Here is a 13,923-nt window from a genome sequence, read left to right as displayed (position 1 = left end):
TGATTGATGCAACTATTTTGGTAGAAACTTGCTACTGAAAAAACTTAAATTTTAGCCTTCTAAACTCACTGAATTTACAGCAGGGAGTTCAATTGTAAGTGGGTGGAATATTGGGATTGTCAAACACAGCCCCTTAGTGAGCTGTATGTTACCCCAATTTTATTCGGAAACCCTGAAAAATATTTTTCAAGATTTATTTAAACATAAATTGGACCTCAAAAGCATGCAATGCTTGGAATAATTAGGCCATCATATTCAAATAGTCAGCACTAATCTTTGTGCTGGCTTCACTGGGGCCTTATGATGGCAGTTTTAGGGTTTAGGTTTGGTTGAGTGTGTACAGTATCATTTACATTAGTCAGTATCACTTGTCCAACATGCTGTTACTATTTACTAAAAGCAGACATTTTTGAACCATGAAGGAATCCTAAATTTTGTTCTCTTCATTTCTTATATGTTTAAGAATCATCCTTTTACTCTACCATTTGGGATTTTTTTTTCACCAGCAACCTATGAGGAATTTCAGCCATATTCCACTTGAAATTGTTCCCCCACTTCAGCCCAGTGAGAATTTGATGTTCATTCCACTCCTTGCAGGTTACTCACATTGACCTCTGTGATTCAACACTTCTACTTTCAATGAACGCTCATGCCTTGCATTTAGCACAGTATTATGTCTGCAGCTTCCACGTGAGGCAACTTCAGAAAACGAAGCACTCCGAGAGCCATCCCGCTGCCAATTTACATTCTAGCTGGTGGGAAAGCAGGGGAGGCAGTTCGGGAAGATAAGTCGCCGAAGAAGAGATTTGGTGCCGGGTGACTAATCTCCCTGAATCTGACCTTGTGTCTCTGTTTGAATGAATTGAGTGATAGCACTGTGTATACCGGCTGTTTGGCTTGATGACACTTCTTCAAAGGGATTTTTTATAGTAAGTAGAACCAGTAATCAGGAATAGAGGTCCCTCAAGAAATGTGCTTTTTTTAATTAAAAAAAGCATAGTGTGGGAAAAATTCAGATGGGAGAAGAAAACTTTGTTCTATCCTATGTTATCTGTATATTCCATGTATCTAGGGGTATAAGATTTGGTATGTTCCCATGCTCATTTTCAGGCAGTGGAGTATTATGCATTCCACCACATGGTACTACATATGTGAATGATTTCATTCTGCCCTTCAGATCTATAGCCAAAAGACATCAATGCCAAATGCAGATGAAAAAATTGTTTAGTCCAATGCTTTGCGCTCGCTATTGATATCCTCTTGCCTGGGTAAAGAACCATAGATCAGGCTGAGATTATCTAATACTTGCATTGCTATGCAGTGGACTTTATAAAAATGCACTGCACTGTGCCTTGTGTATGTACCTTAAGCTGCCATGTTCCTGCATCTTAACTGATTACTAATTAAACATCATATTTGACCTCATGCCTAATGACAGTCACAGTGTGCAACAGGCTGTGAATAAGGCTAGCCATTGTTATGCACATCTTTATACCATTTGTACTTTTTGCTCGCATACTTCTCTGATTTAGTCGTCATTCCAATACATCACATGAATAAGATAATGCGTTTCAAATAGCTCTTTAGAGAACTGTCAGTCCCTTAATTCTCCAGCTACTGCAAACTACAGATAAGAGCAAAGAAGACAGCAGAGAACTGAAGGCTACAGACACTCTTGCTCTAAAACAAATGATGGGTAAAGTGATCTTTCCCATTATATGCTCACAAATGAGTGCAGGGAATGGTAATTGAGAAACCTTATTCCTTTCTTGCACAATAAGAAATGTTACTGGGGAATCATAATGCACACTCAGTCCCTTACTTCCCCAGTATCAAGTTGTATTTATTTGAGAACCAGTCACAGCAGGCTCACTCTGACCTGTGGGACTAATAAAAGAAAGGGATGGCGGGATAAAAACGACGCATAGTTGGACGTAATTTTCAATGTATTATGGAGAGGCCTGCATGCAGAGCTTTCAGAGCCACATACTGAGAGGGAAAGTAACCAATAAGCCGGCACTGATTGTATGTGTGACTGTTACTGAACTGGATTGGCTCTTTCTAAATTTTATCTCAAGCAGCTGCATTAGGGCATGAAGCACATTGCTTAGGGCTAGTCCACACGGGGAGATAGCCCTGCGTTTGCGGTCGCGGCGACAAAGCGCCGCGCCAGTCGCCGCGACCGGCGCAGGCGACAGTTTTGTATGGGCGCCTATGTAAAAACGCCTGTGCTAACCACACGAGGCGATGCGCTTTTCAACAGTCGCCTGAAAAAGCCTGGCGAGGCATTTTCAGGCGACTGTTGAAAAGCGCATCGCCTCGTGTGGTTAGCACAGGCGTTTTTACATAGGCGCCCATACAAAACTGTCGCCTGCGCCGGTCGCGGCGACTGGCGCGGCGCTTTGTCGCCGCGACCGCAAACGCAAGGCTATCTCCCCGTGTGGAATAGCCCTTAAAGAGAGGTTCTTGGGCCTCTGGCATTACTCAGAGGCTGCAATCAGTGAACTCAAGGAATCTGACAAAGAAATTATTTAGCCATTTCCAGTGATAACATACAATTATGTTTCATTCAAAAAAATCGGCAAGTTCCATTGCAAAGGTAGCTTTTTGTTTATTCTAGAAAAATGTAGTGTAGTTTAGTTTACATATTACTGAAATACTGAATAAATGAAACAATCTTTTTTTATTTTATTTTTTTAGTTTTAGAGTTCACTTCAGGAAACTGTGCAGCAAATTTGGGACAAATGAAAGATGTCTGATCCTCACTGGATGGACAGAGATCCAAAATTAATAATGAGGCTCTAAACCCCCATCATGCACATCTGTCTCTGCTCAAGATATTGCTGAGCACTTCAATAACAAAATTGACACTAACAGAAGGGACATTACACTACTCAACCCCCCTAGACTTCCACCACCCTCCCTTCCACTACTACCTCTATGCTGACGATACGCAGATCTATCTCTCATCTCCTGATCTCAACCCAGAACTCCTAACTCGCGTCTCCTCCTGCCTGTCCGCTATCTCTACCTGGATGTCGCAAAGCTACCTAAAATTAAACCTCTCTAAAACTGAAATGGTTCTCTTTCCTCCAACTAACACCAGTAACATCCCTGAAGTATCCATCATAGTTAATAATTCCACTATTACCCCCTCTCCACAGGCCCTGTGCCTTGGGGTTATCCTAGATTCTGTCCTGTCATTCACTCCTCATATCCAGTCACTTATTAAATCATGTCACTTCCACCTAAGGAAAATATCCAAAATACGATCATTTATCACCCAAGATGCTGCCAAAATTCTTATTCACTCTCTAATCATATCGTGTCTAGACTACTGTAACTCTCTTTTAATTGGCCTCCCCCTCCAGAGACTGTCACCTCTCCAGTCCATAATGAACACTGCTGCGAGGCTCATACACCTCAGCAACCGCTCCTCCTCTGCCTCGCCATTCTGTCAATCCCTGCACTGGCTTCTGTTACCTTTCAGAATCAAATTCAAATTATTGACCCTGACATTCAAAGCACTTCATAACTCTGCCCCACCCTACATCTCTGAACTCATCTCTATATACTCACCTAACCACTCCTGTACTGACCTGCTACTCAATTCTTCTCTCATTAAATCCTCACATGCTCACATTCAAGACTTTGCAAGGGCTGCACCCCTCCTCTGGAACTCTCTCCCACGGTCTGTCCGACTGTCTCCCAACCTTTCTGCTTTCAAGAAATTTCTTAAAACGCACTTCTTTCGAGAAGCCTACCCTCACTCTACTTAACTACCAAATGCAACACCACATACAGTACCACATTTCTCACCCACTTAATTCAATCTTGCCCATATTCCCTTTAGAGTGTATGCTCTTTTGCATAGGGTCTTTTGTACCGGTCTTGATTGTGATGCACGTAACTCTATATGTTCTATGTATATAATTCATGTGATTTAGTTGTATAATCACATTTACTTTACAGTGCTACGCAATATGTTGGCGCTATAGAAATACATGCTAATAATAATAGTAATAATAACTTGTCACATACCACTTTCACTAAACTAATAACTTTATCCACTCTCTAGAACCAGTGGCTGCAGCAAAATAATCCTCCAAATAGAATCCCAGTTTATCTATTTAAATCTGGCTCCATAATCTTTGTCCCTGCACCTTGAGTTGGAAACAGGATGTAAAGGCAAAAATAAAATCCCCTTTTTACTTTATTAACTGAAAAAGAAACCTATACTCAATAATAAATCTGTACTGTTTTTTCAAGAAACCTGACTGTATGCAGTGAAATTTAATTTACTTGCTCTGACTTCTGTGGATATGCATCTCTACACGGTCGCCGGGAAACAAACAAAGCAGCTCAAGTTATGGGAAGTAAGGTGGGAGGGCTTCCCCCTGCCTTTTAAAAGTATGATGGTTTCCCTGCAGAGCAGTTAAGGACTGTCTGAAGTTTGCTATCTGCAACAGTCAGAGCAAGTAAATGAAGGGAGAATATCACTGCATACAGTTAGGTTTCTTATAAAAACGGTAGACATTTTTTAATTAAAGTATATTGGAGATTTATTTTTCAATAAAGAAAGTAAAAATGGGATTTTATTTTTTTGCCTTTACATTCCCTTCAAGAGTCTATGTAGGTGATTGGCTTTGCCTTAGAAATTACACTCCAGTATAGGCAGTAGGCAGCATTGTCAATGCTGGACATATTGCTGCTTATTCCTCTGGGGTCACCCTCTGGGCACCTGACTATAGTGGTTCTTACACCATACACTTGATACCTGTAGGAAACAGCAAACAGTATTACAGGACTGGTCAGTACTGGTACTCATAGTGGTGACATAGAAAAGGGCATTTGCAGACAACCCAATAAAAGGATCTCTTTTCAATATGCATATTTATTTTATGCCATGAAAAAGAGAATTTACTGGACTGGGAGCCTCATTTAGCGTTATGTGCTTATGTTTCCACCAGTTCCCACAAATCAGGCATTTTATCCAATGAAAAGTAGGCCTTCTAACTGCAGCCGGATGTTTACACTGATGTCACTGCATAATATAATACAATATATTTGACAGTCTGAGCACTTTAAATAACAAGAAAATTAAGAAAATATAGACTCGTTGTGCTGGTGGTGATCATAGCCCTTTTAAGGATTTATTGTACTCCTTTTTCAGTGTCACCAGTTTCTGCATCAAGAGAGAGTGTGTGTGTGTTCTGCATTTATTTTCTTTTTTTTATCTGTATAAAGAAATATCCAGCGCAAACTTCATTTACGTGTACTAAATATAATAAAATCTAAACGCCAAGACAAGGAAATAATATAATAACACTGTTGTGAAAATTATCATGGTTAAATAGATTATATATAGTTTGCCATCACAGATGTTTATGTTAACTCATTTAACCTTCCAGGAAGTATTGCAACTGCAACTCCACCAACTATAACATGTATTTCAGGTAGGTGATAAAGCAAAAAACAGAGCAGAGGTAGAAGAGCCATCCTTGTCACCCATTATATTTTGGTTAGCCGAGGATGAGTAGAGTATAACAGTGCTTCATTAGCAGAGTCATGCAGGCATCACACAACAGTAAGCTTTGACTTTCACTTTTAAGATACCAGGAAGTATGCACAGTATAAATATGAGCACAGTGACATCTACAGGCCATTTGCATAAGCACCAGACAATGGATGGGCATAGAGAGTGGATAATGGGACAAGGTATATGTGTCTTAAAGCACATATGACTACTCTGCCTCATTCTAGTTTTAATCAGCAAATCACATGAGATGGGTGACACAGAATTCTGGAAGTTTAAGCTCAACAGCTGGAGAGGTCATAAATAGAATTATCCTGTTTGGAAGATCTCACTTTTAAAAAGATTTTCCAACTCATATTTGTTTATTAATACCTACCGACTACGAGCCTTGGGCCTACACTTTCATAAGTCCTACTTGGAGAACAGAAGCAGCATTGTTTTTAATATCCTCATATTTTCCACCAACAGATACATTATTTTTTTGTAGTACACACACAATAGTTTCAGCAAGTCAAGTGACACAAATTACATGATTGTGGACCAATCAAAACAGATGACAAAGTATCAATGATAAGGATAGAGTTTATAGGCTATTCATGGCTCTTGTGTATTATATCATTATAATACACAAACACCATAAATATCCTGTAAATTATATCCTTATAAACGGTTCTTAGTGATGTCATCAGTTAGAAACGGAGCTTAGTGATGTCATTTTGTCACATGACTTGCTAAAACTTGTATATTGTAATAAATAAAGTACATCTAGTTGGACATAATCCAATGCCTGAAGTTCAAGTTGATGAATGAATGTACATTATGATGCTCATTTATAAATGCAAGTTCAAAGCGATGAAATGGATGCCAATGAACAGGCCCTGACAAAGTTGTGTGTGTCTGTACTTGACCCTTAGCTTAGCATGACCCTTAGACTCTTGGGTGAGTGTAATGTGCCTGCTTAGCCTGCTGCTGATGAGTGCAGTTTATGAATGCAAGGGAACCCTGGAATAACCAAGTGCCTGGGCATGCCAATAACTTTAGGGTGTTCTTTAGCAGCTTGGATCCATGCAAGTGACTTGCGGCAAGTGAATCAGATACCAATGGCATTATTGACCGGCAGCGGAAGTAATGCTATCCAGCTACAAGAAACATGTATAAACTTGCATAAGTTTTTCCAAAACAAACTCTGTGCTTGCATTGATGCAAGTCGAAAAAACATTAGGAAGATAACATGACAATTCTCAGGCAAAAGTTACAATTTGCATATTGTACTGTTTAGTGTGTTAGCCTTTATATGTTCAAATCTTTTTCACTCATATTTTTTTGTCAGTGTTTTGTTGAGTTACGGAAGTACCCAGTGCAGGGCCAGGGTATAGTTCGTGCAGCCCCCACAGTTCCAGTAGTTCTGCCACAGATTTTGTTAACAATTAATACTTTAGCAGTGTAATGCCTCTAGGAGCAAGCAGCAGTGCCTGGATTATATCAGCCCCTCTTTGCCCATATATATTTTCAGGTACAAGCAGTTGATCTGCAGCAAATTCATCTGCTTCTGTTACCAATGCACTGACCAAAAATTGCCCAAAAAAGCTAAATATATTAAATGCATGTACATGTTACTAACATAAAACCAGAAAGAGAAGACTCACATCACTCATCTCCTTGCATACTGAAAACACATGAATATTTCTTCTCTTAGGCTTAACTTCCAGCAATATGAAGCCCTTTGGTGCCAGCATTCAAATCTCAACAACATTTTTCCAGTGTAATCATATTTTGTGTGAATGTGTTAGGATATCAGAATAGATCTGCTTACGAAGTGCTCCTTATCTTTTTGTTTGCCTTAGGATGGAGTTGGCATTGAAGAGAAGCTGTCTTTAAGAAGAGTGGCGGTGGTAGAAGACTTCTTTGACATTATCTACTCCATGCATGTGGAAACAGGGCCTAATGGGGAACAGATCAGAAAACACGCTGGACAAAAGAGGACTTATAAAGCTGTGAGTACAAAGATATAATCAGTTTGCGCACTCCAAGCACATGTTAATAGTTTCCGTTTGTGTGCATGTTTAGCTGACTTCTACTATTTCTCCAGGGGACATGATGCTCCCCTAGTTTATGATCTATGTTTTTACTGTAACTGTTTGAGTATAAATCCTAATTACTATGTCATAGTGGTTCCTTTATAAACTACTACGTAGCAGTGATGAACTGAGGGAAGCTTGGGTTGGATTCTTGTGCCACCTTCTTGTGACCTTCGGTAAGTCAGTTGATCTCCCTACAATTTAGACTTTGTAGGTGGGTCAGAACTAAATTAGAATAAAGATTGGCTACAGCATTAGTAGAATTGTTTTCCAATATCAGTTGTTATTGGAAAACAATTATCAAGAGTATTTGTGGTATTAAGTTTTAGGGGCCGATTCATCAAGCTCGAGTGAAGGATTCGAATTAAAAAACTTCGAATTTCGAGTGGTTTTTTGTGCTCCTCGACTATCATATTGGCGTAAATTCGCCTGAGTAGAATGATTCGAATAGATCGAGCGCAAAAACGCTGCGACTATTCGCCATTCGATAGTCGAAGTACTGGATCGAGCGCAAAAACGCTGCGAATATTCGCCCATTCGATAATCGAAGTACTGTCTCTTTTAAAAATACTTCGACTGCCTACTTCGGCACCTAAAACCTACCGAATTGCTTTAAAAGCCTATGGGAAAGTCCCATAGACTTGTTTTCCAAGTTTTTGATCGAATAAAAAGGCATTCGATCGAACGAAAATCCTTCGAGCGAATATTCGATCGGGCGCCTTTTCACCTGGCGAATATTCGCCAATTCGACTATTTGCCAGCGCGTAAATTCGCCCGAATTGCCTATTCGATTCTATTCCCCAGTCGAATTTCGAGGGATTTAACCCCTCGAAATTCGACCATTGATGAATTTGCCCCTAAATGTAATTGAGAAACCTAACCTAGTTATTTACTAAAACTTGACTTTTGCCTTATTTTATTAAAAATAAATTCAACCAAACTCACAAACCCGAATCCCCTTAATTTACCAATAATTATTGTCAAAAGAATTGGTGAAACCAAAGTCCCAAAAAAACTGATATGCTTTGAATTTTTTGAATTGTTGCACGACAAACTCAAATTTGTCGAGATGTTGAAGCGAAAACCAAGCACGTCAAAACACCTGAAAAATTGTGCAGACAAAAAATATCTTCAAATGGTTAAAGGGGCCTCTGCCATTGATTTTTACATGAATTTGACAGGTTTCACCTGGAGTATTTCCAGATTCAGATTTTTGCTGCTTTAGAGCGTAATAAATCTTGAGTTTGAGCTTTTTTTGTCTAAAAATGCATGTTTTTTTTCACTAAAACATCTCAACCACAGAAACATAACCTTTAATGTATGACTTTGCTATTACTTACAATACTGTAACAACTTTGTTCTGGCTCTGCAGACTTTACAAATGAAAAATATAAACATTATTATTAATCTAAACATGTCCAGGAGGACTTAATCACGTGGCTAACCATACGCCTGTAAATAGATCACCTGGCAAAATGGGATTCATACTTGGGCTATTGGATTTTACATATTGTCTAATAAATATTTAAATAAATAATAGATTTTGCTTCATGTGGGCACCTTTAGACTAGAACTGTGGGCTGGCACCTCTAGGTGGGGCTCAGAGCTGTGGCTGTGGGATCATTTAGATTACTTTGGGCTGAATGCATTTTTAGTTTTTTAGATAGAGCCTGAAGGTCAGTAAAAGTAAAATTTGGCTTTACTGTAGTTATTTTAGGAACCATGGCTGCATTGCTCAAATGTAATGTTCTCCTATTTCTGTATGCACGTTTATTGTTACTACAATATGTCTATAAACTTTTTAAGAGCAATAGGATCTTAAAGGAGCAGAAAGAGTCTCGATTATACAAATCTTTCATAAAGTTAAAGTCTGAAATTGCGTATTTGGGATGAAATATATGTATATACTAGAGGGTTAAAATCAAATGAAGCTGTAGGAGGCTTGTGGTTTGTGGTGCTCAAAAGTGTCACATCTGAAATCAGCCTTACAGTTGAGTTTAACCATTAATTAAACCCTCATTTTATGTTTTGACTAGGAAGAATCAGCCAGAAAGTTATACCGTATATACTCGAGTAAAAGCCAAGTTTTTCAGCATCCAAAATGTGCTGAAAAAGTCTACCTCGGCTTATACTCGGGTCAGCAGGCAGTAGCCGAGATTGCAGTCACTTTTAATCATTCCTATACCAACAGTTCACTTGGGGAGAGACTGCAATATCCCACAATGCCCTCTGTTGGTTTTATGAAAGAATAACAGTGCGCCCTCTGTTGGTTATATCAAAGAATAACAGAGACTGCAATATCACACAGCGCCATCTGTTGGTTATATCAAAGAATAACAGTAACTGCAATATCACACAGCGCCATCTGTTGGTTGTATCAAAGAATAACAGTGACTGCAATATCACACAGCGCCATCTGTTGGTTATATCAAAGAATAACAGTAACTGCAATATCACACAGCGCCATCTGTTGGTTGTATCAAAGAATAACAGTGACTGCAATATCACACACGCCATCTGTTGGTTATATCAAAGAATAACAGTAACTGCAATATCACACAGCGCCATCTGTTGGTTGAATAAAGGATTAACAGTGATGGCAATATCACACAGCGCCATCTGTTGGTTATACGAAAGATCAGTGATGGTTTTATGACACACAGCACTCTCTGCACAATTCTCTGTCACCATCAACTTTGCAAAGAAGTCCGGTCGATCGCTGGGGGAGTCTCTTTGACGGAAGGTGCGCTGCTGGGAGACAGGGCTGTAGTTGTGTCTAGGCTTATACTAGAGTCAATAAGTTTTCCCAGTTTTCGTAGGTAAAATTAGGTACCTCGGCTTATACTCGGATCGGCTTATACTCGAGTATATACGGTATGTGTTAATATAGTTTTCATATTAGCTATGTATCCCTTCATACTTCAGGAATATCTAGGGATTATAATGAGGTAAAACTTCAAAACATCCCAGCATCCTGAACCAAATATATCCCGCTAATTTGGAGCTGTACTACCTTGTACAAATACATTTATTGTAAATGATTGATTCTGGATTCTGCTGCAGCTTTGAACAATCGGTATAGACTATTTCTGTTTGCTGGCAAACCTGTTGCTTATAAAAAAAAGTGCTGTTATTTTAGCCAGACGAATCCTCGGGGGAAATAATTACAATGGGCTTGGACATCTGCCAGTAACACTGAGCAACCCAGTGAAACTCTACCTGAACCAGGGGATTTCCCCGGCTCACGTCTAGTACTTGTTCTCATGTTATATGTGTGGGAGGGAGGAGAAAACCAGTTTCAATAATTAATGGCTCAGAGAAGGTAAACAGGCATTTCAAAGTCTACAGGTGGACACAGAGTGTGATTTCATGAGATTTTATTATGAAAAATAACATTTCTGTGTTGTTAGTTGCTGTACCATTGAATTCTGTGCAGTAAAGGTGTGTACACAATAACAATATATTCTTTTGTATCATGCTATATGCTTGCTTTTGGGGATTATTCACTTCTGTTCTAAAAGCTAAATTGTGATATTTAGGGGCAGATGTATCAAGGGTCGAATATCGAGGGTTAATTAACCCTCGTTATTCGACTACCGAATTAAAATCCTTCGACTTCGAATATCGAATTCGTTCGATCGAAAGATCGAAGGAATAATCGTTTGATCGAACGATTAAATCGTTCGAATCGAACGATTAAATCGTTCGAATCGAACGATTCGAAGGATTTTAATCCATCAATCGAAGGATTATCCTTCGATCAGAAAATTGTTAGCAAGCCTATGGGGACCTTGGCCTCGGTAGGTTTTAGGTGGCGAACTAGGGGGTCGAAGAAATTTTTAAAGAGACAGTACTTCGATTATCGAATGGTCGAATATTCGAACGATTTTTAGTTCGAATCGTTAGATTCTAAGGTCGTAGTCGAAGGTCGAAGTAGCCAATTCGATGGTCGAAGTAGCCAAAAAAAAACATTCGAAATTCGAACTATTTTTCCTCTATTCCTTCACTCGAACTTAGTGAATGGGCCCCTTACTGTATAATCACGTGAAGAATAATATGTACAAATGTAATTCTGTGTTGCTATAGGCTTCTGTCACTGGCCTTGGTCCCACATGGTATTGGCTCATTATCTTGCTATGTATTTGGAGAGAATGTAACAGTTTTTTCTTGATCTTATGCTACATATATTTTTCAATTCCATTTTTGTATTTGTTTCTACTGCTCATAGTCCATCGAAGGTGCAGATGCACCATACGTTCTCTATCATGGTGCACCAGAAGATGAACTTTTCAGACAATGCAAAGTCTACAATGCAACAGGATCACATCATGGTTTTTTAAACTACAAACTTAGAGGGCACACTTTCCCAGACAGTCGGGCACTATGCAGGGCTGGATTTACCCAAAAAAAATGCTTAAAAAAATACCTCCCACCCTACTGCTGGATACTTGCGGCTAAATCTGGTAGATGAAACTTAGGAGCAGGTACCCCTCTCACCCGCTATTGTGACTTGCACAGAGAATCCTACACATGCATTGATCAGTGAGAGGAGATGTAGCCTAGGGTAGCACCAGACCCAAATACCGTCCTGGCAATGTGTTTGAAATTGACCTAATTGCCTGACCAAATCTGGCGATTTATTGTCAGCTTTATTCTTTGTGGCCTTTGCATGAAATTTTTAGGAAAAAAGAAATAGTTAAACTAAAGTCACATAACAATATACTTATTTATTATACTTCGTTATCAGATTAATTTTATATAATGTCTTATAAGATGTGGCAGTCAGAGTCAATTTTCTATGGTGTGGCAATGGCCACACCCAAATCCCTATGCAATGTTTCCTAGACCCCTTGTGAGGTTTAAAATTTTGTTTGGACCCCCCCCCTTATCTCATGACAATGTTATAAATATATGAAAATATATTTAGGTTTCAATATCGATTCCAACAATTCCTACCAAGTCCTATAAATATTCATCCCAAATTTCATTCTAAATGGCCTTCAAGATTGGCTTTCAGGAGACAAAATATGTATTCACTCAAGTTCACTCAAGGCTGGACTCTCAGACCCATGTCACTGGGTTCACCTAGACTTACAGTTTTGGAAACACTGCTTTAAAGTCTATAATGATCAAAAGAGCTTTAGCTTTCCAAAAATGGGGTGCTCATTGCTAGCTGACATGGAAAGTACCAAGCCACTCTTAATAAAGGGAGATGAGAACTAACAGTGACCTACAATGATTAAACAACCAGTGCCTGTGGTCTTATAATCTTCTCAAGAAAAAGGAAGCTCTGATAATATTCCCAGAATATCCAACTGGAGTCCAGTCCATGCCTTTAGTCAGGACATCCACAAGGGCTAATGAAAGCTCAACATTACTGCGTCTCTGACTGGTTTCTCTAAACTTTGACTTCATGGCAACATTAGCCTGTATGTATACTGTAAGTGATGTCTCCGGTGCTTCCTTGTACCTTTTTTTCTTCACCGTCCAATATAAAAATGTTTCTGTATAATGCAGAAATAATAAAGCAGCCTAATGTGAAATTATAATTGGAACAATCTATGAAATGTGATATTCTTTGTATTTCTTATAAATATATACCTCATATTGCAGTAATTTCTGTTCTGTAATTTACATACATACTAAGGGAAAGTAATTTAGTATGCTAGAACATAGATAGCACTTCTGCAGAAGGATGAGTCTATTTATTTCCAGTCTCCTTCAGTGTATGTAAATACATTTGGTGTTAGCATGGCAGCAAGTGTGAACAAATTGAACCTGGAACTGTAACTAAACTAAATTTTAATTATTAGGATCTAGAAACCCAGGTTGCAAAACCATTGCATGGCAGTGTCTCCCTAATATTTAAGTACCAAATGCTGCAGGTGGGCAGAAGTGTACACAACACACCACAGAAATACCTTCACTTTTGCCTGCTAATTCAGACTTACTTACAGGGTTCTGGTACCTCCAGGTGGCAGCTCTAGGTGGTCTGGTTGCCATATTTTAGTAAGGATGGTGTCAAGGGAAATATTTCTTCTAGGGAAATAATCTCTTCTATAAGGAAACAATAAAAATTATATTTTTTTGTGAGATAGATAAAATTTCAAATGTATCACTGATTCTAGAAACTAAGATCATACAAAGAACTACCCTTGTTGCATTCATCCCAGTAGGTTGAAGAGCACCACATAAGGCTTATTGATAGCAGTAGCCAAAGCCTTTTTCACTTTTAAAATTATACTTTATAGAATGTCATTGCAATTGATTGTCTGTACCTTTATTCCAGTCAGCTAGCGGCTTTCAGCA

General features: G+C 38.9%; 1 protein-coding gene across 1 annotated transcript in view; it reads left to right on the top strand.

The window, feature by feature from the left end:
• The window catches only part of nol4.S (nucleolar protein 4 S homeolog), a 171,435-nt gene that overhangs the window by 86,422 nt on the left and 71,090 nt on the right, over positions 1-13,923 (top strand). Inside the window, exon 2 of the mRNA XM_018223692.2 lies at positions 7,381-7,530. Coding sequence (XP_018079181.1) covers positions 7,381-7,530 — 150 coding nt within the window. The remainder of the gene's footprint in view (positions 1-7,380; positions 7,531-13,923) is intronic.

Source organism: Xenopus laevis, chromosome 6S (genome assembly GCF_017654675.1).
Source record: "Xenopus laevis strain J_2021 chromosome 6S, Xenopus_laevis_v10.1, whole genome shotgun sequence".
Lineage (NCBI taxonomy): Eukaryota > Metazoa > Chordata > Amphibia > Anura > Pipidae > Xenopus > Xenopus laevis.
The sequence above is the reverse complement of the archived record's forward strand: the minus strand, read 5'-3'. Positions and strand labels throughout refer to the sequence as shown.